The sequence below is a fragment of the Protopterus annectens genome, chromosome 9.part0 (genome assembly GCF_019279795.1).
Source record: "Protopterus annectens isolate FY-2018-M chromosome 9.part0, PAN1.0, whole genome shotgun sequence".
Taxonomy (NCBI): Eukaryota; Metazoa; Chordata; order Ceratodontiformes; family Protopteridae; genus Protopterus; species Protopterus annectens.
The window spans coordinates 1,122,335,749-1,122,361,888 of record NC_056743.1 but is presented as its reverse complement, the minus strand read 5'-3'; the positions used below and the strand labels follow the sequence as shown (position 1 = coordinate 1,122,361,888).

Sequence of the window (26,140 nt, the reverse complement as noted above, 5' to 3'; positions counted from 1 at the left end):
GATGTAGATATGTTGTTTGGAGTGATGTTAAGTTTAGTAGGAGGTAGAAGAATATAGAGAGAGAGGAGTATTGTATTAGATATGTGGGGCATAGTAGATGGAGGACTACGTTTGTTTGTGAAAGAAAGTAAAGGCATTTATATTAACATGTAGAATGTGTTTGTAGAATAGTTCTGGGGATTGGAAATACACATGATCTGGAACACTAGGAGGATAAACATCTTGGATCTTGTCCTTACTAATATGGGGCATCTTGCACAATCCCTTGCATATTTTCATCATTTGTTAGGTCTAATCATAAAACCATCTCCTTCAAAATAAAACTTAAACCAGATACCTCTTCCATCTGAGGTACCTTTAGAAATTTCTCTCTAGGATATACTACCTACTCCTAAGTGATACATTGGCAATCCTCAAATTCCCACCAAACCAAACTCCCTTGGAGGAACCATAATATCAACAAACCTTTCAATACAGGAGAGAATTAAGACCTAAAGTAAGAAAAGTAATTTCTAGAACCATAGAACAGGTATCATTAAAAGAAACAAACAGCTCAGGAGCTTCATAAAATCCAGCAAAGCCAAGTTTAAGGCCAAGCCAAAGACAATTACAAGGTCTTTTATCGTTAATGTTCATAATCTCAGAAGCACACTGCAGAAATGCACTGAGCTGATTGTGAATGATGTTAACTACAAAGAAATCCAAAAACACGGAAGCAGTCCACCAGCGATGACCAACTCACTTTATTACAGGTACAAGAAACAAATCACTGCAAAACGTAAACGCTGTTAACATCCACAAATGCGTTTTCGTCTCCACAAACATGTAAGACTTCTTCAGACTAACAAGTAATGTTTGAAAGCACCTAATATACTCACATGTGGTCTGCACCAACCAATAAAGTTCATTAGATGAATAATTAACATTGAAAACATCTGCTTACAAGGCTCATTTAAAATTGCTAAAAACACACTTCAATATTCAACTTTAAAAGAACACCATTCCTCATTAATTTAAAATTCATAATCACTCAATAAATTATTTAAAAACACATTAAATACATAAATACAAACATTTATAAAAACTACTAAATATTTGTTCATTTAAAACCCTTTCTACTTTTTATTTCCTAAAAATTCATTCCTAGCCTACTAGCACCATCTGCTGTTCCTAAAGAGCAATTGCTGATAAAATTAAATCTTGGCTGCTCTTAATTTTAACACTGAAGTTAAAGAAATGTGGTCATTAAGCCCTGGGGAATTGGTTGCATCTAATAAAATCTGCCACCAGAGCTCTTTAAATTCTAACTTTTCTTCCCAAAGGCCTCCTCTTATTTCTTTTTTAACCTGTTCCAATACAAAGAAGGTGAATCTAGCATTATTGCAATCTAGCATGTGTTTGAACAGAGCATTTGTTTCTTTTTTCTTAGATATCTCATAAATATGCTCATAAATTCTCTTCTTTAATGCTCTCTCCGTCTTCCCCACATAATATGACTTACATTCCAAACACGTAGCTAAATACACCACACCTTGTGTGTCACAATTAAAATATCCAGAGGCAGTAATATTAATGTCCCTTGTTGGCACCAATATTTCCATTCTGTTACTAATATGTGGGCACTGATTACAGTGTCCACATTGATATGTTCCATATTTTCTATTTTTATCATATAGTAACATTTTTATAGAAATTTCATTATTGTTACTTACTTTGTTATTTTCCAACAAATTTTTAATACTTCTACCATTTTTATACACAACCTTGGGCATCTCTTTCTTATTATTCAGAATGTCGGTGAATGAAACAAAATTGCTCCATTCTTTCTGGAAAATCTTTCTTACTTTGATATTCAAATTATTAAACTCCATCAGCTGAATTATACTGTCCATCATTAACTACATTGGTTTTATTATAGTTAATAAAAGATGGCAAATTATCATTATTTACAGTTAATTCTATACCTTTTATAGGTTTGTATTTACCTGGTCTATTTTCCTCTACCTCTTTTCTAGTTCTAGAAACAAATTCAGATGGATAGCCCCTGGCTAAAAACATTCCCTCCAGTGTGTTACATTCCTTAATGAAATCATCATCCTTACTAGTCATACGACACCCCCTCACAAATTGTCCCTTGACAATATTCTTTTACAATGAGTGAAATGTAAATAGGAATTACAGAAGGTGTTTTTTCTAAAAACCTTGGTTTCAAAGTCCCTATTGTTCACGTTCTTATATATTTCAACGTCCAAATATTGTAACCTATCTGTGGACGTGGTATACGTGAATTTTAAAAAATTGGTAGTGTTCTGTAAATAATTCATGAATTCCAAAAATTTCTCACTACCCCCAGTCCAAAAAATAACTATGTCATCTAAAAACCGTCTGTAAAGAGTCCAATATTGTGTGTATCCTGAATTGTGGACAAAATTGGACTCCCAAGCTGCTAACACAATGTTAGCATATGTGGGTGCACAGGCCGCACCCATTGCTACTCCACTAATTTGCTGGTAATACTCATCATTGAAAACCATAAAGTTGTTCCTTAGTACAACGTCAACCAATGCTACCACTGCATTCTTTTCCAAATGTGACAATTTTTTGTCAAGAAAAATCATATCCTCAAATAACCTCATGCCTTCATGGTGGGGTATGCATGAAAATAAATCAATGACATCAATTGTCACAAAAATTAGATCATTTGAAAATAACTCAGACTTAATGTCCCTTAATAGGTCCCAAGAATCCTTCAGTATATATTTATTCATGGCCCAAATATGCTTTGCTGTTATATCCACATATTTGGCCAAGCTGGTAGTCTTGGAACCATCCGCTGAAACTATCGGTCTTAACGGTGGGTCACTAACATTCTTATGTACCTTTGGTATCCCAAAAATAATGGGTATCCTTGGTTTAGGTACATACAAAAACTGATGCAATTTGACATCTATTATGCCTTCCAGTAGCAAATTGTCTAAAATATTATCTATTTTTTGGTAAGCTAGTTGTACTTCATTTAAGGAAACTATTCTATATTTATTACCATCACCTAAGATCGTATTCATTTTACCATCATAGATAATGTTTTCCATTATAACCACCCCTCCCCCTTTGTCAGGTTTCATGACCCTGACTTGATTATTAAACCTTAACTCATTCAATATTTTGTATTCTTCTTTTGTGATATTATGTTCTTTCTCCACAAACTTAAATTCTTCTCTAATTTTCTTCTCTAATATCCGGTCAATGTTTCTAATCTGGGGGTGATATGGGGGATTATATATACTTTTCCTGATGAGCATATTTTCCTGGCGGCCTGCATCCAACACCCTAGGGGGTAGTGTGACACGAAGATTCACTTTCCTTAGGAACAACTTCATATCTATTAAGGACTGAACCAGGTCACCTTTCATATTAGGAATGAATTTGAATCCTTTACTTAAAATATCAAAATGTGTTTTATTAATGCAAATATTACTGAAATTATAAATTAACTACAAAGAAGCTGAAGCTATAACTAACCTACTGGTTAATAAATTCAGCTCATACTTGACTCCTCTCTCCCTTCCATCTATCCAAAATGATATACCCGAAACCAATTCACCTCCAACTATTACACAAGACCAAGTCCTGAAAGCGCTAATAAAAGCTAAAAATACTGCATTGATGGATTGATGGGTCTTGACAATATCCCTGGATGCATCTTAAATAGCATGAAACACTGTGCAACCTCAGCATCCATGCAGGTTTTGTACAAATGGAGTACAGCTACAGTGAATCATCTGCATAAGGGAGGACCTTCTACAGACCCAGGCAATTACAGACCCATAAATCTGACTGGCCTCATATGCAAAGCCATGGAAACACTTATCATGGAACTGATCATTAAGGATATAGGGAACCCTCAAATACTGGACTTGTCTCAGGTTGGATTCATCAAGTGCAGGTCATGCTTCATCACCAAATCCCTGGATGAAGGTAAAACAGTAAACATTGCATACTTTTTTTCGCCAAGGCTTCTGACATAGTTCAACCACTCAGACATAGTAGTGGATTGCCAGCTGGCTCACAGATAAGATGCAGGATATCAAAGTAAGGGAAGCTACCTCCATAAAGAGACCAGTCACTAGTGGACTCACCCAGGGTTGGGTGCTTAGGTCCCTCTGGTTTGGCATCTACCTCTCTGAAGTAAAGCCAATAGCAAAGGGCTGTGTGTTACTAAGATTGCAGATGACGTCAAGATAGGAGTAGTTACTGAATCCTCAAATGACTTATCCATTTGCAGGAAGGTTTGTTCCAAAAAATAACTCATGCCAGAATGATGGATTGAAACTAAATGCCAAAAATGCATTATTGTATCCTTTGGGATGTCATCTATGCTGGGGAACTACCACATTGACAATATACCCCTCAGAGTTGATCTTAATGGTTAAGATTTAGGAGGTTTGCATAATGTTTAAGGTGTTTACCTTAAAGATACAATGGACAAGGTTCTATTCTCAGGGTAATTGGCTAGGCTTAAAATGACCCACAAAGGCAGTTAGCCTAGTACTAACCTATGAACTTTGAACTATGAACATATGTCAAGTGATCTACGGTTTGACCAACATGTGTCCATTAGCTTACGAAAGTCCTTTTGTATTGAACATCTTTTAAACAAAGGGTTATGACTAGATCTAGGGATGTCATTGGCTCCCTTTACTCGGCCCTCATAAGGTCAGTCATTGAATATAATGCAGCCTTTGGTATGTATGTGTCCATGCATATGCAACAACTGGAACGCCCAAGATAGATACTTTACAACATGGACCACCTCAGAGCCTTGTCACTATATTTGGTATGCTAAAGACTGCTAAGAGGTGACCTGTGTCTGGCATATAAGGCATCCTCAGACCCAGTACTGATGGACACTATACATCAGCAAGTCAAATTGCACCAAAAATATTCAGTCTATGGTTCTAAACTTCTGCAACATTAACAGAATGGTTTTGAAGGACAGGTATATCTTACAGGGGATACCCCTTCTCTGGAACAGATCCTCATCCATGTCCATAGTCAAGTGCAACTTGAATTTATTGATAGGTATTAGAACACCCCCACCCCCCCGGGCTGCACCCTATACCAAATAATGGAAGAGACAGGTCCTAAATGCTTTATCCCATTAATGAGTCACCTCAAATTCGCTATAGTATGATCCCAGTTATTCTCACCAGGAGTAATATATAATTATCAACCATCGGATAGGTAAGGCCAATAAACACCCAAAGGGATAGGTTAATTCATACACCACAAATGAAATTGGCTAGGCTTAAAATGGCTCACAAGGGCAGTTACCCTAGTACTTACCTATGAACCTAAGAATTAAAATAAGTTAGTTTATAAAGTATAGAATAATGAAAAGAGTTGGAAAACTTAACAAATTATTATTTTCTTTTACCAGGTTACTCCAACAATATCCACTGTCTGGCAAAGGCAATCATACATGTGTTTGCAGCCCTCTTCACTATTCTTGGAAAAAATATTGAGGAGCATCTTAAGGAATTCCTTCTGGTGAGACACATTTACTCATTGTACTTTTATGTAGTTATGCTTTAGGTATGCATCTATGTATGTATTTACTTGTAATTTCAAGTTTTGGTGTGTCATTAGGGAGCTTTACATCTATAGGATTACAACTAACCCTGTGCTACTACCTCATCCTCTGTAATGTTGTGGCAGAATCTATTACCCCTCTGACCACAAGTGCCTCCAAATCTCTCCTGACTCATATTTGACACAAGAGCCTTGGTTTCTGCATAGAGTAGGAATGTGGTGAGAGCGTGAGAGCTGGGAACCTGAGCACCACAACTGCTGTATCACAGAAGACGGTGGCCTTGTCTACTTCCTATTTATGGCCCATAGCATATATCCTCTTGAAGCCCAAGAGGTCAGACCTGCAATAGCTTGTTGTCAGGGGCCTCACACATCATCATGTGGGAGGCATCCTTCATCATTTCTGACCATTCAACTGAAATAACACAATAAAGCTGCTCCCAGACAATTTTCCTTTCAGTAAGTGTACACCCTTATTTCTCTTACTGCATGAGTCTTTTTTTCATGTTTGTTTACTTAATCCTTTATTTTTTCTGCTATTTGATATGTGTTTGAGTTGGCTGTTCTCATTTGGGAGCTAAGAAATAAAAATACTAGATAATTAAGCAATAGGACATGACAAGATAACTGTGTAATAAAATCATTCTTGAGGTGAGTCAGAATTAAAATCTGTATCACCTGACAACCTAAGGGTGCAGCTAGCACTGGAAGCCTCTGCATCCATTTAGTATTGTTGGAGCACTTTACAATGGAAGAGGTTAATGTACTGATATCAGTGTTGCTGGAGTATTGTGCACTGGAGAAGGCTAATGCACTATCAGTGTTGCTGAAGCACTGTGCAGTGGTGGAGATTAATGCAGTGATATTAGTGTTGCTAGAGCATTGTTCACTTGAGAAGGCTAATGCACTATCAGTGTTGCTGGAGCACTGTACAGTGCAGGAGGTTAATACAGTGATATCAGTGTTGGAGCATTGTGCACTGGAGAAGGCTAATGCACTATCAGTGCTGCTGGAGCACTATGCAGTTGTTGTTGTTGTTGTATCTTTCGGCTTATCCCAGTTAGGGGTGGCCACAGCGGAACTCCGGTCTGCTAATGTTTGGTAGTGGATTTTTAAGTGCCAAGTTATCAGCCCTGACACACAACCTTCAACAAAGGTATGCCCATTCATGCATGCCTCCACACAGAAGACGCTCTAGCTGAGAATCGAACGGGACAACGTCTTGCTGTGAGGCGACAATGCTACCGCAGCACCACTACCGCGGTTGCTGGAGCACTGTGCAGTACAGGAGGTTAATGCAGTGATTTATTTATTTATTCAGTTCCAGTTTGATGACCGGGAAGTCCACTGGGCCAAGCAGAGCCCATTTTCAGTAGATGCCCAGGGAGAAAAACTCCAAAAGCAGTTAACAGAATATAACATAAGTACAGTATGGAATATACAGTATATAAAAGCATAAATATGCAATTTAAAATACAACTACAAAATCAGGGATTATATGTTTAAAAAACACAAAAGTTAAAATATAGATAAAGTCAAAAATAATACAGAGAGTATAATTAAAAGTACAAGTCATAAATTGTTTATACAAGTTTAGTGTTTGTTCTAAAAATAATGTTAGTGATCAGAGGTGATAGTAGATGAGATGAAAGGGAGGTCTGAAAGATATATGTGTTTGAGCATTGAACAGTAGCTGAGTTTAATTCCATCTCAAGCTTTGATCAGCTACAAGAGGAATGTCTTGCACATTTTATGTTCCTCACATTGCATCAGCCATGTTACAGTGCTATTGATGGCACTGCTTCCTCTTATCCATCCCCCCAAATTAAACAAAATATATTCCTCACTGGCATAAACTACAGCGATATCCAACTGTCTAAAGCAGTGCACAATCCTGTCAGCATATTAACACATCCCAGACTCATGTACCATGTAGAAACAGCAAGCCTTATCCGAAAACAGACGTAAATAGGTATGCTTTCAAATATCATCCAAACAAACCACAGAATATTTAAAATCACAAAATTGTCTGGTTGGTAGTGCTCCTAACAATCCATTTTATTGAAATATCTCTAGCACCTCGGTCAAATGCCTTCTAGAGAAATCTTACAACTAATTCTTACTTCTTGTTTAAATACACAATTAGTCAATACCATTCCTGAATTAAAAAAACAGTACATGGCAAAATATTTACAATAAAAATATGGACATTTATGCTTATTAAATCTGCTCTCATCAAATATTATAAATGTTTAAATTCATTACTTTAAGCTACACTAAATTAAACATTCCCAATTAATTTCATTATTTAATGCATGGGGTGACATGGTAAAATATCTAATAATCATTTTTGTCTCAAGTTAATTTAAGGCAAGGACCACATCTCCCTTAGACAAAACACTTCTAGCCAGTAACACAAAATAAAAAGCACCGGTTTCACCACCATGCTATGGTTGTGCATGCAGTCACATGCTACTGTTTTTATTCCCAGTCCTTATACCAGAAAAATGTTCTTGGCATCTAACCTTAGATGCCCTTTTACTTTGACCTATGTAGCATTTTGCCACAAAACTATTACATTTTATAGTATAAACTACTCTTATTTGACAATTATAATACTCAGTAAATCTGTGTATTTACCATTTATTGTAAATGTACTTACACTAAATGTAAGTTTCCAAACTGCAGCTATTCTTAAAACTTGTGGTATGTTGTGTTATAGTTTTAAATGATAAAAATCTCTACAATATTTAGTTCCCTACTGTAAGGAAAATGGGAGCTTTTGGCAGAACCTTACATAATAAATCATCAGATTAAAAATGTGCTAATTGGATATGATTACTTGAACAAAAACATCTGAAAATGTCAAATATTTCATTACTCAATAAATCGGTTGACCCACATGACTAATACAGTTCTCTTTCATAGTGCCACCATGATCAACTTCAGTAAATACTGTGCCCCTACATTGTGAAATTGACGTCTATGACCCCTCCATACACACACACACACACACACACACACACACACACACACACACACACACACACACACACACACACACACACACACACACACACACACACACACACACACACTTTGTTGTAAACCAAATTATATTTCCTCTACCAGCTGGAGTAACTTTTTCTCATCAGTGGTGGTGTTTTTCAACTTAATTAATTCTCCTGATGGTAACACGTTAATTAGATGTGGTGGATGTGAGCTAGAAGCATGTAAAAAATTATTAGCTGATGTCTCTTTCCTATATAATTGATATCCAAAAAATTAACTGTTGTTTCAAATATATCAAAATCAAATTTCAATTCCCGTGTATTGCTATTCGGCCTGTTAATAAAACCTTCCCTGCTTTTTGTTCCCCCTTGCACAAAAATAACAGATAATCAATGTATCTAACGTACTTCATAACATTATTAATCATAAATTCATCTTGATACATGAAATACCTTTCAAAATCTGCCATAAAGATGTTAGCATAGGAGGGAGCATAAGGGACACCCATTGTTGTTCCCCTTCTCTGTACAAACCATTGCTCTCCAAAAACAAACAGATTGTGTTTCAGAACAAAGTGAAACAAAGATAATATATAAGAAGAAAAAACGCCCTCACCTACAGTGGATATAAATATTTACACACCCTTGTTAAAATGTCAGGTTTTTGTGATATAAACAAATTAGACCACAATAAATCATTTCAAAACTCTTCCCACCTTTAATGTGACCTATGACCTGTATAATTCAATTGAAAACCAAACAAATCTGTTAGGGGAAAAATATAAAAAATAAAAAACGTACAATTCGCTGGTTGCTAATACTTTGTTGTGTGTGCACACCCTTAAACTAATACTTTCTGGAAGCACCTTTTGATTTAATTACAACATTCAGTCTTCTTGGGTACACACCTGCCATCAATTAAAGAAACTACGATTAACACCAAATAAAGTTCAGCTGTCCTAATAGGATTTTCCTGACATTTACTCAGTTGCCTGCTACAGCAAAAGCCATGGTTCACAGAGAGCTTACAAAGCATCAAAGGGATCTCATTGTTGAAAGGTATTAGTCAGGAGAAGGTACAAAAATTACACAGCATTGGATATACCATGGAACACAGTGAAGACAGTCATCAAAAAGTGGAGAAAATATACTGATGCATAGAACTGGACTTCTCTCCAAAATTGATGAAAAGACATAATAAAAACTGGTCATGGAGGCTACCAAGGGACCTACAGCAACACTGGAGAAGCTGCAGGAATTTCTGGCAAGTACTGGTTGTGTACTACATGTGGCAACAATCTCCCATATTCTCCATATGTCTGGACTATGGAGTAGGGTTGCAAGATGGAAGCCTTTTCTTACAAAGAAAAACATCTGGGCCCAGCTAAAATTTGCAAAACAATACATCAAGTCTCCCAAAAGCATGTGGAAAATGTGTTATGGTCTGATGAGAACAAGGTTGAACTTTTTGGCCACAATTTCAAAAGGAACATTTGGCGCAAAAACAACACTTCGCAACACCAAATGAACACCATCCCCATGCTGAAGTGTGGTGCTGGAAGTATCATTCTTTGGGGTTGCTTTTCTTCAGCTGGAACTGGGGCTTTAGTCAAGGTAGAGGGAATTATGAACAGTTCAAAATGCTAGTCAGTTTTGGCCCAAAACTTTTAGGCATCTACTAGAAATCTGAAGATGAAGAGGAATTTCACCTTTCAACATGACAATGACCCCAGGCATACATCCAAATCAACAAAAAAATAGCTTCACCAGAAGAAAATTAATGTTTTGGAATGGCCCAGCCAGAGCCTAGACCTAAATCCAATAGAAAATCTGTGGGGTGACCTGAAGAGGGCTGTGCACAAGAGATGCCCTCACAATCTGACAGATTTAGAGTGCTTTTGCAAGGAAGAGTGGGCAAATATTGCCAAGTCAAGATGTGCCATGCTGATAGACTCCTACCCAAGAAGACTAAATTCTGTAATTTAATCAAAAGGTGCTTCAACAAAGTATTACTTTAAGGATGTGCACACACAACATAGTATTAGTTTAAGGGTGTGCACACTTATGCAACCAGCGTATTGTACGTTTTTTTATTTTTTATACTTTTCCCCTAACATATTTGTTTGTTTTTCAATTGAATTGTACAGATTATAGGTCACATTAAAGGCGGGAAAAGTTTTGAAATAATTTATTGTGGTCTTATTTTTTATATCACAAAAACCTGGCATTTTAACAGGGGTGTGTAAACTTTTTATATCCACTGTAAATACTGTGCAACAGCTTTTAAACAATACATATATTGAACTAACATGTATAAACTCTTTATATCTAAACTTAACCAGTAAGAATTGGATTCACAGTTCATATTATTGATTCTAGTAACAACCTTAGTTGTATTTAACATGTAAAGGAGCTTTATTTATTTATTTATTTGTTTGTTTATTTATTTATTTATTTATAGGTGAGAAGATTTTCAGTGGAGGCCTGTGGAGAAAACCTCCACAAAGGTTGAACGATACGTAATATGAAATTACAGAATACATAGTATATACAATCACAATATATACACACTAGTATGAACAAAACAGTACAGGATATTTACATATACAATACATAATATTATACACTAAAATAGATCATATTAGTGCAACCAAATGGGAGGGCTGTACTTGAGCCATTTATATTGTGCAGTGTAATTAACAGTATTGTTGGAGTTAGTACAAATAGAGTATCAGTTTTATGAATATTGACTCATGGAGGTTTGTAGGCATGAACAATTGTGAGATATAGAAAGGAAGAGCAAGTGCACATGCGGTCAGCTGTGGTAAGTGAGAGATGGAAAAGTTATGTGAGTGTAGAGATGGAATAAGGTGTGGGGTTATAGAGGAAGGAGTCATGTTTTGGAGAGTGTTATACTGGCACATATGCATAGCCAGAGAGAGGCGAGGTGTTGTCTGAGGGACTTCTTAAAGAGAGCTGGATTGCTGATGGTTCTGATTGAAGGTGGGAGGGTATTCCATAGTTCTGAGACAGTAAAAGAGTAAAGCATCTGACCATCTGAGAGATAAAGGGAGTAAAAGCTGTCATAGTCCTGTGACCTGACCTGAAGCTGTGCTGAGTAGGAGAACGGATTTGTTTTGAGTCCGATGCTTAAGAAGCTGAGTGTGAACACATTTTGTGAATATTTTGGAGTTAGGAAAGAGAATAACGATGAGTCAGTAAATGGAGACGTCAGGGGTTTTCCAACTTTATCAAGAGGGAGAACATATGCTTTGTTCCAAGTATGTGGTGCATGGCACTCCTGAATTGATCTGTTAAGGAGTATGCTGATGGGGCAGGCAATGCATCTTGCAGACAGTTGTAGGAATTCAGCCAGTAACTTGTCAGGTACGTTAGTGCAAGTTTTGAGTTTATGAAGGAGATTTTTTTATAATAGAGGTTGGTATAGGTGACAGGGAGAAACTAGGTAGTGAGAAAGTCAAGGAGTATGATGATGATGATGGTTGAGCCGGATAGAGGTTTGTTTGTGGGAAGGTGGCGGTAAGCTTGGCTATGGTATCAATACAATATGAGATAAAGAGTGAGGGTGTTTTATCTGCATTAGGGCAAGCATTGTTATTTGAGCCTGGATGAAGTAAGGAATTGATTGCACCCCAAACTTTATTTGGGTTTTGTTTATGCTGGTCTTGAAGACTTTGGAAGTGTTATTTTTTATTTTTAATGACTAGTGATTTTATTTGATTTTACTTGATTGCGTAGCTTTTTACATTGAATGAGGTGAGAAGGATTTTTATTTTTTTGCCAAGCTCTCCATGCTTTGTCCCTAGTGGTCATGATTTGCTTTGTGGGTTTGATAAGCCAGCTGACATGATTAGTCTTTACTCTTTTTTGACAGAGTGAGGCTAAACTATTTAAGATCCTAAGGAATGTTGAATTGAAGAATTCAACAGCATCATCGAGAGGGAGAGATTTTAACGGTGCCCAGTTGATACTTTGTAAGATTTCATTAAAGGTGGTAAGGCAGAAGTGAGATAAATCTCTGGCTTGCTTAAACTGGTGTTTACTTAGTGTTGAGGTAGTTTTACACACTAACAATTTCTTAAGTGTCAGTAATATTATTTGGTAGTGTGCCTGAGGAGGAGATTTTGTTAGGCTCAGAAGCCAGGCTCCAATCCAGGATTGAGCATTTTGTCATTTTTATTGCTGGGTCTAGTTATATTGGTGATTAGCTGGGTGTAGTTATATAGGTTAATGTTAGTGGGAGGATGCTGACTAGAGATATCAAGCCAGTTAATGTTAACATCCCCTAAGATGATCGTTTCATTTTTAATATTGTTAGTTGTCCAGGCAAGGATATCTTCTAGCATAGGAATGTTATTGCCTGGGGGATGTATAAAACCACAATACAAAGGCTTTTATAGTTGTTCAGTTTTAGGTAGGCTACTAGTATCTCTGCTGTGGAGAATTGTGGGACAGACTTTGTGTATGGGACTATACTGAAGGCATTTGCATATATCAAGGCAACACCTCCACCTTTTTCTGTAGTCTGTCTGTTCTAAGGCAAGCATATGTAGGGGGTAGGAATTCAGCATCTTTCATATATGGTTTTAGCCAAGTCTCTGTAGCGGGAGTGAAGTTGGGTTTATTTTGAGTTAACCAGGCATGTAGGTGGGTTTTTTTCCTTTATGCTTTGAAGATTAAGGATTGTAAAGTTTAGGGATTTTAAGGAGTTAGGAGAACTGTAAGTGGTGGGGGGAGGGACCGGGATTTGGTTGTATATCTCCACATTGAATTAAGTTGGAGTAAGTAGGGAGTGTTACAGGTTGCAGTTTCTTTTTAATTTTGTGGAGACAGTCTAGAGCAAAGTTAGTGTTACTGTTTTTTGAAGGGGGACAATTTTTAGTTTGGTTTGTAAAATTAAGTCTGTAGCATATAGACTAGAGGCTACTGCATTGTAACTGGCAAAAGATTGTGTAAGTGTGGTTGTTATTGAAGCAGGTTTGTAAGATATATAGGTTGTTTGATGTGATGTTAATTGTACCGTATTTCCCCGAAAATAAGACCGGGTCTTATACTTTTCCCCCACCGAAGGACGCATTAGGGCTTATCATCAGGGGATACCTTATTTACCCCCCCCCCATACAACAATCTACATTTATTCATTTATTCCTGCACAAAAATCGACATTTTTTCATGTACAAAAGTCAACATTTATTCATGTACACAAATTGACATTTATTTGGTACTTTTCTGTTATTGGGCAACAGTTCTAGGTAACACGTTCTCAGTTGTGTGAGAATTCTACATAAACAGTGGAATAAACATTTCATCTTCAGAATACCTACACCTTGGCTTTCACAGTGCAATATTTCATGCTTAACAGAAAGTGCAGAAAAATCTCAATACATGTGTATTGGGGGAGGGGAATAAAACAGGTGAATAACTGTCACTTTTGGGTTGGTGATGCTTTCTTTATTCCTTACCCAAACCGTAAGAGAAGAATGATGGAAAGTCATAAAAATGAAGTCTGGGAACTAGTGGCCTTACTTTGTAATTACCCCTTGATAATGAAACCTTACCTTAAAAAATAAAGTAAAAAAAACTGACAAGAGCTTGCTGGCAGCTGAAAGCAGAAGCAGTCCATTCTGTTGCCCCGATAACAGAAAAGTTATTCAAATACAATCATGTCATCTTCTTCTGGAACATTGTCATAAGTCTCCAACCCCCAAATTCCGGTCTGAATTTCTTGCGACTCCATTTCCTGTAGAACCATTGGCCCCAGTCTATCATACCTAGCAATACAGCTCTCCTTAAATGAGCACTGCTTGTCCAAGTAACCTGCTCATAGTGCATTGGCAACACAGCTGTCAGTGATTTTATCCCATGAATTTTTCACCCAAGTCACGACTTCTTACAGGCTAGGCTTCACAAAGTTTCCATGCTGATTTCTCTCCATTCTATTTTCAATGTAGTCATTGAGTTCCATGCATAAACGGTCCTTGAATGGCTTGTTTATTGCATTATAAAAGAGTCTGGAGATAGGCAGTCATTCCTGCGGGAATCATTATTTGATCTATTCTTCTACGTGCAAGGAATTTCTTCATGTCTTTAGCACGGTGAGTGCTGGCTGAATCCCAGACTAACAGACATCCTTCGCCACCTTGCAAAACAAGTGGCAACATTACATCGACCCACTTCCTTATAACTGCTTGTGTGCATCAGGCTTTTTTGGTTTCAAGAATGTAAATGCCTGAAACACGTTCAGTCTTATCTTTCTTGCCCTTACTAATGATTAGAGGTGCAGTTTTCTTTTCATCTAGACAAATTGCCAAAATTCAGGTAATGTGCACTTTCGTAACCAGTGGAGGGAATGTAGATTTATGAGGCACCCCTCTGATCAATTGCTGTTTGAGATCCTTGGCCCATAAACACTGCAGTTTCATCCATAGCGATCATGTTGGAGAGTTGTTATTTAGAAAAGTCGATGCCAACAACAAAGGACTTGAATGCAAGTGCACATTTATTAACTTCAGTATCTTCCAGCTTGAACAGTGTTGTTTTTCTTCTTAGAGATCATTCATATCGCTGAAGGAAGCCATCCAACCAGTGTTAATTTGCTTTGAATTCTTCTGGGGATATTTCTAATTGTGGTGCCATTGCAAGGGCAAATGCTTGAATATCAGTCCTGTGCTACACCAAAGCCTTTGCTCTCCTGTTAGCAATCCATTCACAGATGATGTCTTCCAACTCAGGAAATAATGGTGGCCGATCTGAACCACACTTGCACTTCTTAGCATTTCCTTTGTCGGCCTGTTGCCTGAGGTTATCATATGCTGCACACCATTTTCAAACCATTCGGAGATCCAACAACTTCTTTATGCAGAAAGCCATCAGATTCTTTCCCCGGGAGTCTTCCACAATTCCTTTCTTGTATTCAACGGAAGAGCTCTTTCTTTTTGCACTCATATTGTCTGAGGGGGGTTAATTGAAGACTTATGGACAGGAGTGGCAACACAAAATGGCGACAGTTAAGAAGACACCACAGCCGCTTGTTATCAAGTGCCAGTGTTTATGGGCCAAGGATCTCAACCGTCAAGTGTGAGTGAGGTTTAGGGTTACAGTAAAAATCATGGAGGACTCCCAGGGAAAGAATCTTATGACTTTCTGCAAAGAGAAGAAGTTGGGTGTCCAAATGGTCCAGAAAATGGCGAGCAGAGTACAATAACCTCAGTCAACAGGTGTCAATAATATTATTTTATAATTCAACATGTCCGTCGTATGTTGTTGACGATCTTAACTGGGGTTTATTTTGGGGGTAGGTCTTATATCATGACCACCATGGAAAACCATGCTAGGCCTTATTCTCTGGTTAGGTCTTATTTATGGAGAAATACGGTAGTAGGAGATAGAAGGATAGAAAGAATGTAAAGAGAATAGTATAGGAGATGAGAGACATTGTCAAGGTGAGCTTATGTGTGTGCGAAAGATGTTGAATTTGGGAATAATAGTATTATAGGAATCTATATATAGGAATTAAGGAATAATGTTATAGGGAAGTATATATAGGATGGAGATAGAAGGATAGAAAGAATGTAAAGAGAATAGTATAGGAGATGAGAGACATTGTAGAGAGGTGAGCTTATGGGTGTGAGAAAGATGTTGAATTTAGGAATAATAGTATTATAGGAATCTATATATAGGAATTAAGGAATAATAGTGTTATGGGGAAGTATATATAGGATGAACAGAGTTTTTTAGTAGAGTAAGAGTGGTAGTATAGTAGATAAAGGAAGTTACATATTTATCCAAAATTATACTGACCCATCCATGTAACTACCCGCTTCTGGGGGGAATGAAAAGATGTATGTACCTTGGGGACTGCATAAAAATATATTTAGTGGAAAACTTATTAAACAAAGCATCAACATCTTCTCTTCTCAAAGAAAACAATCTATTCCCACCATTCAACAATTCAAATAGTTCCTCATTTTTATTGCCCCCATACACTTATTTATTTTCATGTAGAATTTTTCATTACTCAAATTGCATAAAATATTGTTAAATAAGATGACTTATCCATAATCCCTACATTACCCCCTTTGTCAGCCCTATACACAATCAGTTTTTGTTTCATAGACTTTAACTACTATACTGCTGTCCATTTGTCTTTAATCAAAAATGAAACTTTAATTGTTGCAGAAATGCTTGTAAACTTTAAGAAATAATTAATAACATACTTTCTTAGAGATGTTAACTGTATTAGTATTAGGTGGGACAAAAGTATTTTTACTCTTAAATATAGGCATTTTGATTAAACTGTATCTCTTACAAAGATTACAACTTTCTATCTCATTAACATTGTACTTGTAGTTTGCGACATCCAGAGAATCATCCTCAAATGAATAAATAGATAAATCACTTACAGGTTCATCTGCTGTAAAATAAGTCTCTAAAGAATCATTTTCACTCTCAAACATTTTTATAATATCCTTTTTACTAAACCATTCCTGCAAACATATTTTCCTGCATAGTCTAAACAAATCTATAACAACACTGTCCCACAAGGGGAGAACAGTTGAAGCAAAATGTAATCCTTTACAAAGTAATGAAAGTTACTAGGAAATGTCATAACTGTATATATTACTTGTAAAGAATCCTGGGTATTATACCTTCCTTCCACATCTTGTCATACTTATTCAAAGAGCTCCATGTTCTACTGTTGCACCCCTGAAATTACTTGTAAATATGGGTGCTTTGCCCATACTTTCATATGCATCCTCAAAAGAAACTGATCTAGCAGCAGAAGTCTCTTCTCTTTCCAACAGTGATGTAGAAGGAACACTTCTCTCACCATAACTCACTTAATCACATGGGTAACATGGCCCTAATGATAGACATGAATCTCGCTTGATTGTCTGCCTATTTCCTTGTCAAGAGAAATGTTTTTTATTTTTATTTTATAATCATCCTGATCATCTTGCAGCTTCTTCTTTATATGTTTAACTGTTTCAAGTTCTAATTTTTCACACCCCTCAAAATATCATTTATATTGCTTTTAAAATACTCAGGTTTCAAATCAGTCTTTAATTCAGTTTCTAACATAAATTTTTTTGCTACCAGCTGAGCATGCTTATATTGGTCAAACTCATTCATAGAGTTTAACCATTCTTTTGTGCATTTAATAATCACAGCTTGCCCTCTGTCCATCAAATCAATGTCTTCTTTTTCAAACACATAAGCGGGACATTTGTCAATGCATAAATCCCTTAGGTTTAAATCTAAGTGTATATACTGCTGTGGTGTGACCTTGTCATAGAACAAACTCAGTTCTTTCTGTCTCTCTTTCTTTCAAAGGAACAGCAACTTATTGATTTTAGACCAACTCATTGTTGTCTCTTTCGTATTTTGAAAATTGTTGAATAAATTACTTTCCACCATCCTACACTGATGCTTCACTAACACTAGGTTGCCCACATTACTTTGAAGTTGCCGTACGTCTGGGTGACTCTCGCTACCTGCCTCCATACTACTAGCGAATATCAATATTTAAAATCACAGAACAGGATGATCAATAGTGCTCCAAACAATGAATTTTATTAAAATCCTCCTAGTGCCTCATCCAAATGCCTTCTAGGGGAATCTGACAACAAATTCTTATTTCTCATTTAGGTACAGAATCAATCAACATCATTCCTGAATTAAAGAAACTGTACATGCCAAAATATTTACAATAACATGTAGACATTTATGCGTATTAAATCTGCTCTCGTCAAATATTAAAAACTTTTAAAAGGGTGTGTTACCAGTGTGAAGCTATGAAAATGTTCATCCTAATGAACATGTACATTCTTCAAATTAACCATTTATTAAGAGATCTACTTATAATCATATCATTTTGTTGACTTTGAGAAGCTTAGATAATAAAATATAATAAAAGGCTAAGCTGCTTCTCCTCTTTAATGTGCGTTAGTATCCCACTGATTTGTACTGTCTAAGTTTACTCTTGCCAACAGATCATTCCATTTTTTTGACTTACTATGTTATATCTTTGTTCTCTTCTACAGGGTATGGTCAAATCCTTATTTTGTTACATATCACAATAAGAAATACAGAGGGCCTAGTTCAGTTCGAATAATGTTATTTTCTCATTTTTGTCAGCTGTTAGGGCATCTTTCTATATTATTCATTGCATCCTTCTTTCCACATTTTATCAGTAGCAGAAAACATAAAAGGTGGCCACCCTGGCTGAGAATAAAAGACTTTTAATTTCTAGAAACACAGATAGAATGAGCGCTTTTGCGTATCAAATGCTTAATCAGATTCAACAATACAATCAGTATAATCTCCTTATATGCTTACTAATAGAACAATTAAAACCTCAATTTCCTGCCTTTCAATATAGGCTTTAATGGCAAACACCTATTCCAACCAGGGTGTTTGTCAGCTTGTAATCGCACTATCCACTTTGTTTCAGGCATCTCTGTCACATTGGTGAAATCTCCAGCCCTATTGTTCAATTACACAGTTCTTAACGCTTTAAACAAGAAGGAATGTCTATTGTTTCCTTTTGCATGTTTAGCTAAAGCATTATTAACAATGAAAAGTTTAATATCATATAAGTGCCTCATATTTATGTCTTTTATCATTTTATTAGTTTTTCCTACATAGAAGCATGAACATAGTTCGCAGGTAGCCAAATAGACAACACTTTCAGACTTACAGTCCACATAGCCCCTAGGTCTAAAAGTAAAATCAAACCTTGGATGTACATAGTGTTGTTGTTTGGAAATAACATGGCAAGCCCTGCAACTAAAGCAAGCAAACATCCGTACCTTAATATCTCTCCTAATATTAATAGGCTTTATGGTCTTGTCACACAGTTGTCTTTTTAAATTTCGACAATTTTTGAATAGAAAACTGGGAGTGGGACCTACAGTATCAGCTATCTTGTCATCTACTACTAAAGCATTCCAATTTTTTCATATGATGTCATATACGGGACCCAAATCATTTGTATATTTTATATAGACCTTCACCCTATCACCAAGTTTACGTGCATTTTTACCTTTAAAATTCCTAAATTGCTTTCCTTGGGAAAAGAAAGGCTTTGCTGTACTATCCCTTTTATTTAACAAATTTATCTTCTTCTCCAAAATCCTGCCATCATAGCCACATTCTTCAAACTGTCCATTTAAATCTCTTAACCTATCTTGAAAAATCAGCATTATTGGTACAGAGCCTGGAAGCTCTCTTAAATTGACTCCTAACTATATTAGGGTATATATGGCTAGGATGCATACTCCTTTTAATCAATAGACTATTTCTCCAACAGTCTTTCCAAAACATAGATGTATCAATGTTCCCATCTTGATCTTTAATAATTCATACCTCTAAAAAGTCAGTCCTCCTATCAGATATCTGTGAAGTAAACTTTAAAATAGTAGTGGTGGTTTCCAAATAAAAGAAATAAATGCTGTAAATATAAAAACATCATTTACAAAATGACAATAGAACTTTAGATGGTCTCCATACACTCCTTCCCCTAAAATAAATTAATGTATGTGTTAGTGCAGGGGGGCCCATGGCTACCCCCCATTACTGCAAGTAAATATCATCCCCATAAATAAATAAATTGTTTCCTAAGATCAATTCCAACAGAATACATATAACTAGCACTCTATTATTAGTAAAGTCGGCTTGACCTGTTAGCTTACATCTTATCATTTCTACATCATAATCATTAGGGATGCTTGTAAATAAGTCCCTCATATCCATTGTTGCCATGTAACAGCCATTCACATATTCATTACTCATTATCATATAAATCTTGCACAAACTGTTATGTAGCATTTAGAACAGTATTCAAAGTAACAAACATTGGTCTTAATTGATTTTCAGTCTACATGGACATCTATTTATTTTATTTATTTTACATTTGTTGACCGGGATAGTCCGACTGGATGCATGTCCATTTTCAGCAGAGGCCCGAGGAGAAAAGCTCCAAGGGTAAGCAGATACAGCATTACATAATACCAGCATTACATATTACAAACAGACTATTTACAGAGATTACATAAGTAAGCAAGTTAGTTCCACAGGTTACAGTTAATCCTGAGCACAAGTCAGGATTAAATTAAATTGCACAGTAAACTGGTTAACAGATTTTACACATTCTAGAGAGAGTTTGCCAGGCTTGATACATTGACATAGCCAGTTAAGTGACAAATGTTGTTTGAGTCTAGTTTTAAAATGACCTAAGGTGGAAAGTAAGGTAATATCAGCTGGAAGAGAGTTCCAGGATCTACTTACAGAGTTTGCAAAGAGAGAATCACCGGCTGTGTTATTAATTTTGCTAGTTTGAATTAGTAGTTTGTTAGAGGATCGAAGTGTTCTAGGATTGTTATAGGGGGTGATAATACTTTTAAGTGCAGGAGTATTGTCTGGATTATAGAGGATTTTATAGGCCATAATCAGTTGGTTATACTGGATTGGGCTGAGTAGTTCAAGCCACCCAAGCTGATTTAGATTGATGCAATGATGTGTCCTAAAAGGCAGCCCAGTGGCAAACCTGGCAATGTGGTTGTAGCAAATTGAGAGTTTGTTAAGGACAGTCGTGTTTAAATTCGAGAGTAGAAGAGATGCATGCAGAAGGGTTGAAAGAAGGTGAGAGCGAGCTATGGCAATTTTAGCTGGAGGGGTTAGGAAGGCTTTTATTCTGTAAAGTGACTCTAGTTTTTTATTGATGGTTTTGATAGTTTGGTTAACATGTAAGTCAAATTTTAGATTATTGTCTATGATGACACCTAATAGTTTTGTAGATGGGTCGGGGAGATTATTGTGCCATCATTTGATTTTATGGTAAGGGTGAAAGCAGTAGACCTACATGTTGGTGAAAATAACAGCATTTAAATTTTTTTGGGATTTAGGATCAGACAATGTTCAGAAAGCCATTTTTCTATTGTATTAAAGGTGGTCTGGGTAGCTGACCATAACTCTACTGGAGATGTGGCTGAGCAAATCAGAGTAGAGTCATCAGCATATTGGATACAGCTGACTTTTGGGAGGACAGTATAAAGGTCGTTAATGAAGATGGAGAACAGCAAGGGCCCTAGTATAGAGCCTTGTGGTACTCCAAGGGTGTTAGGTAGAAGGTAGGAAGACATAGTTTCAGTGACCCATCCCGCCCACGAAACAATGGGTCTCAATGGAAGTTTCAAAGGATCGTTATGGATCTTGGGTAGACCCTTAATCATAGGTAAGACAGGAAAGTTAACATGTAGAAAATCATATAGATCTTTTTCTATTAAACCAACCACTAATAAATCATATAAAATATCATGCACTTTAGAAACAATTTGTTCAACATGTGCTTTATCAGTTTTAAGATAAGTCAAATCATTACTCAACTTGTCCTTCATATAACAGTCATAGGAATTCATGCTCATCACCGCCACCACCACCCCCACCCTTTATCAGTGGGCCTTATACAAATGGAGTTCGTTTTTAATGTCTTTAGGGCTTGTCTTTCCTCATAACTCAGGTTGAAAAAAACATTGACGATGGGACATTTATCATTAAGTATTTAGAGTCAAAGTGAGCTGTAGCTAGGGAAGTTGCATGATAACCTCTCAAATGACACTGTGCACAGATACACATCTATGTATTCGTATGTGCACTCACAAAAAGACACAAACACACATACACTCATGCACATTTTTACAGGCCTAAAGTGGGACATTTTGTATGAAGATATGATATTTTGCAGGGCAAATTGTACCAACAATCAAAGCAGAGGTCATAGATTTCAGAAATAGTTTAAGGATTAATGTTTGTGGTTACATTATTTATTTGCTTTACCCTTTGGTATATCTACAGTTCCAAAGATTTCACAAAATATCTAGCCTCAGTCATAGCTTATTGCAGACTGGCTGGCATTCAGATCTTTCCTTATTTAGATGATTTGCTTATCAATGCATTCTTTACCCATGTGTCAAGCGTCATCAGCTTGGGTAATGCCTCTTTTGACTAATCTGGGCTTCTAGATAAATCTTGCAAAATCCACCTTAACTCTGTGTCACAGGATTGCATGTCTTAGTTGCTTTATAGATACCACTGAAGGGCCTGTTTGATACAAGCAAAAGTGGATTTATTTTCTGAGCTTCTGAAATCAGTCTCATACTTTTGCAAGAGAATTTTGCAGGATTTTAGGATTCATGCCATATATGATTCTCATGATTCCTTGATCCAGATTACACATGATAATGATGAAATGGTTTCTAAAAAAAAAAAAGAAAGAAAACAATTTGCATTCCCTGGAGTATCAAATATAAAAAGGGAACTGCATTGGTGGAGACAACAAATTCAGCTAAATATATGTCTCCCCTTCTCTCCTCAAATCCTAAACCAATCTCTCTCTCATTACAGACACATCAGATTTAAACTGGGGAGACGTTCCATGGGGGTAAAAGTGCAAGGCCTGTGTAGTCTTTCAGACAGACCAACATAAATCTACTTAAAGGAGATGTTGGTTGAGATCAATGCCTTGTGGTCTCTCAATCAGTTATGGTCCCCAGGACCTCTTCAAGTGATTACAGACAATACCACAGTCATGTGGTACATAAGCAGGGAGGTACAAAGTAATGTGCCCTATGCAGACAAAGTCATGTGCCCTATACAGGCTGGCTTTGATGGCTTGGAAGTTAGCTCTTCAGCATTTCTTATTCCTCTAAGCATCTTGCGTTCTATACGAGGAAAACATAGTGGCAGGCAAGCTGAGCAAAATCATGACATACACTCACAAATGGAAATTGAAAGACTGGGGTCTTCCAGGAACTGATCCAGATGTGCAGAACACCTCAGATAAATCTGTTTTCCTCCTTCAAAATAGACAGACAAATTTAATTCCAGGGCTCCTTGCAAGCAAGAAATCCTGGAAAATGATGCATTTTCCTTCCCTTCGAAAGCAATGTTCCTTTATCCATTTCCACCCTTTCTACTGATATCCAGGGTAATTTTGAAGATTCAGAAGGATACCCCAAAGATCACTTTGATGATCCCATTTTGGTCAAGAAAGCATTGGTTCTCTCTTTGCATGGAAGTGGCCAAGGGCAATTACCGCAAGCTTCCTCACAGACTGGATCTACTTACACAAGGTGGGTAGTTTGATAGTCCCCAGTGTCCATCATCCTCAAATGACTACCTGGATTAGTCATTTCCAATACCTTCTAGACAGTTATTTCATGAGGACATACAGCAGGAACTTAAGGAGGCAGGAAAGGCTGCTACGAGAAAATCCTATATTGGTAAGTAAAAACAATTTTCTTGTTGGTGCCTAATGATAACCAGGGAACCATCAGGGATTTTGTACCACTCATGCTCAAATATTTGTTTGAGTTAGTTTTCTCTGGTCTCTTATTTCTCTAAGAAGGTTCATCTTGTGGCCATTTCAGTATATCTGCCATGAGTCCTCCTCTTTCTTTTCTTTTTGTGGTAAAACGGTTTCCTGAAAGGAGTTTTACACTTGAGACCTCCTTGTAAATAGGTTTGCCTTGTCTAGGGTTTTAATTTTGTACTGGAGAAACTGAGTATGCAATTTTTTGAGCTTGCTCATCAAGCTGATTTAAGGTTCTTGACTTGAAAAACTGTACTCTTCATTGCTTTGACATCTGCAACAAGAGTATCTGAGTTTCTAGCTCTCATGGTGGGTAAGCCTAATCTGATTTTACACAGGGATATGACCTCTTCAAGAACAAACCCCTCATTAATGCCCAAAGTGATTTCAGAGTTTACTTTGAATTAAGCAAGTAATGTCCCACTTTTCTACCCAGAACCTAAAAAAGGGAGAAAGGATTCTGCATACACTGGATGTGCATAGGTAGCTCAGATACTATCTTGACAGAACTAAGCCATTTAGAAAAGCTGATTAGCAATTTATTTCTTATCCAAGGCCAAAAAATAAACTCCCTGTGCCTAAAAATTTCCTGGTGGCTGTCCTCAGCTATTGCTTTTTGTTATTGCCACCATAGCAAATCCATTCCAGGCAGTATCAAGACACAGTCTCCTTGTCTTCTCTCCTGGCATACTGGAAAAGGTTGGACTCTAGAAGCATTCTAGTCACAGCTACATGGTCCTCTGTACATACATTACTAAAACATTACAACTTGATTCCTTTTCGAGTTCCAGGACAGGCCTTGCTAGGACCATTCTCCTAGGGCTGCTGGATATATATCCTTCCTCCCCCCAGGTTGGATAGGCTTAGGTAATCACCCCATGTGACCTGAAGGCTACTGCTGCAGTACAATGACCATAGTAGAGTTGTGCAAGTTGCATTTATCCATAAAACTAGATGTTCGAATTCTTCACTAATGCAGTATCCCCACCCACCCTCCATTCACCTACTCTTGTATATAATTCTAGTTGGGATATAACATAGGTTTGCATTTGTTTCTACTTTATATGTTTTGTTGTTGTTATTTTGTGCTTGATTCAGGATTTTAGGCTCTTCTCTCTTTGTATGGGAAAGAAAGTCCTGAATAAATATTCACTCTAACTAATGATTTCCCTCCATGGGATTAGCTAATCAACAGTCAGAGTGAAGGGGATAGGAGGTTGGTGCCGGAGACTTTTGAAGCTGGCCAGTTGTTGTTCCTGAGGTAGGAAACAAGCCATATAGCCTAAAGACTACTGAGACAGTGAAGAATTCAAACATTGCCTGTTATGGGTAAGTGCAGCATATATAACAGTACTAAGACACAAACCTAGACAAGCTGGAGAAGTCAATCATAACACTGCACCCCCCTTCTCACTCTTCTGTAATCTGACTGCTTTTACAACAAACAGTAGGTTTCCCTATAACAAGATTATTAGTAAATATGAAAAACACATGCATCTGTTTTTAGATTTACTATAGAATAACCTACTGTTTTTTCAGTTTTTCCTTCTACCAGACACAAAAAGAAGCCATTTGCCTGCAAATGGGTCTATTGTGATCAGTATACTGCCCTGGTAAACTGACAACTAAATAAAATAAACAGTCTTTGTCATCGCAGCAGGCTGCTAAAATGCCTTGGCTGCAGATGGGTGGTTCCTCGGTCCAGTCATATTTTTCCATGGTTCCGTCTGGTGCAGTCCCTGCTGCCACCATGAACGAGGGGTTATAAACATCCACTGCAGCTGCTGGATTGCCCTTGGTGGACAAGGGTAAACCACTCTTTGCAGTCCTGGGAGAAGCACAAGCGAATTCAACTGTGCAGAACCTAGGATTATTCCTGTCAAAAATAGGTCTGCTTCTTCAGAAATAACAGTCAAAAAGAAAAGAGACTTAGACATATGTCTTGGTTACTTCATACAGGAGTGATTTATTGGGCTTGACTCAGAGTTTAGTTAAGGCTCTTGACCCTTTGAGTTTAAGTGTTTCTGGCATCAGAAAAACTGATTCTTCATTTTCAGAAGAGGTTCAAGATTTTCAACCCCAAAATGATTGGGCTTCTGCTTGTGTCTTCAAAATATTCCAGAATGAATAATGTGTTTCATTTGGA

General features: G+C 37.0%; 1 protein-coding gene across 2 annotated transcripts in view; it reads left to right on the top strand.

The window, feature by feature from the left end:
* The window catches only part of NCKAP1L (NCK associated protein 1 like), a 1,498,172-nt gene that overhangs the window by 1,390,382 nt on the left and 81,650 nt on the right, over positions 1-26,140 (top strand). For both annotated transcript variants that reach the window (XM_044083976.1, XM_044083975.1), the window contains one exon: positions 5,441-5,550. In XM_044083976.1, coding sequence (XP_043939911.1) covers positions 5,441-5,550 — 110 coding nt within the window. The remainder of the gene's footprint in view (positions 1-5,440; positions 5,551-26,140) is intronic.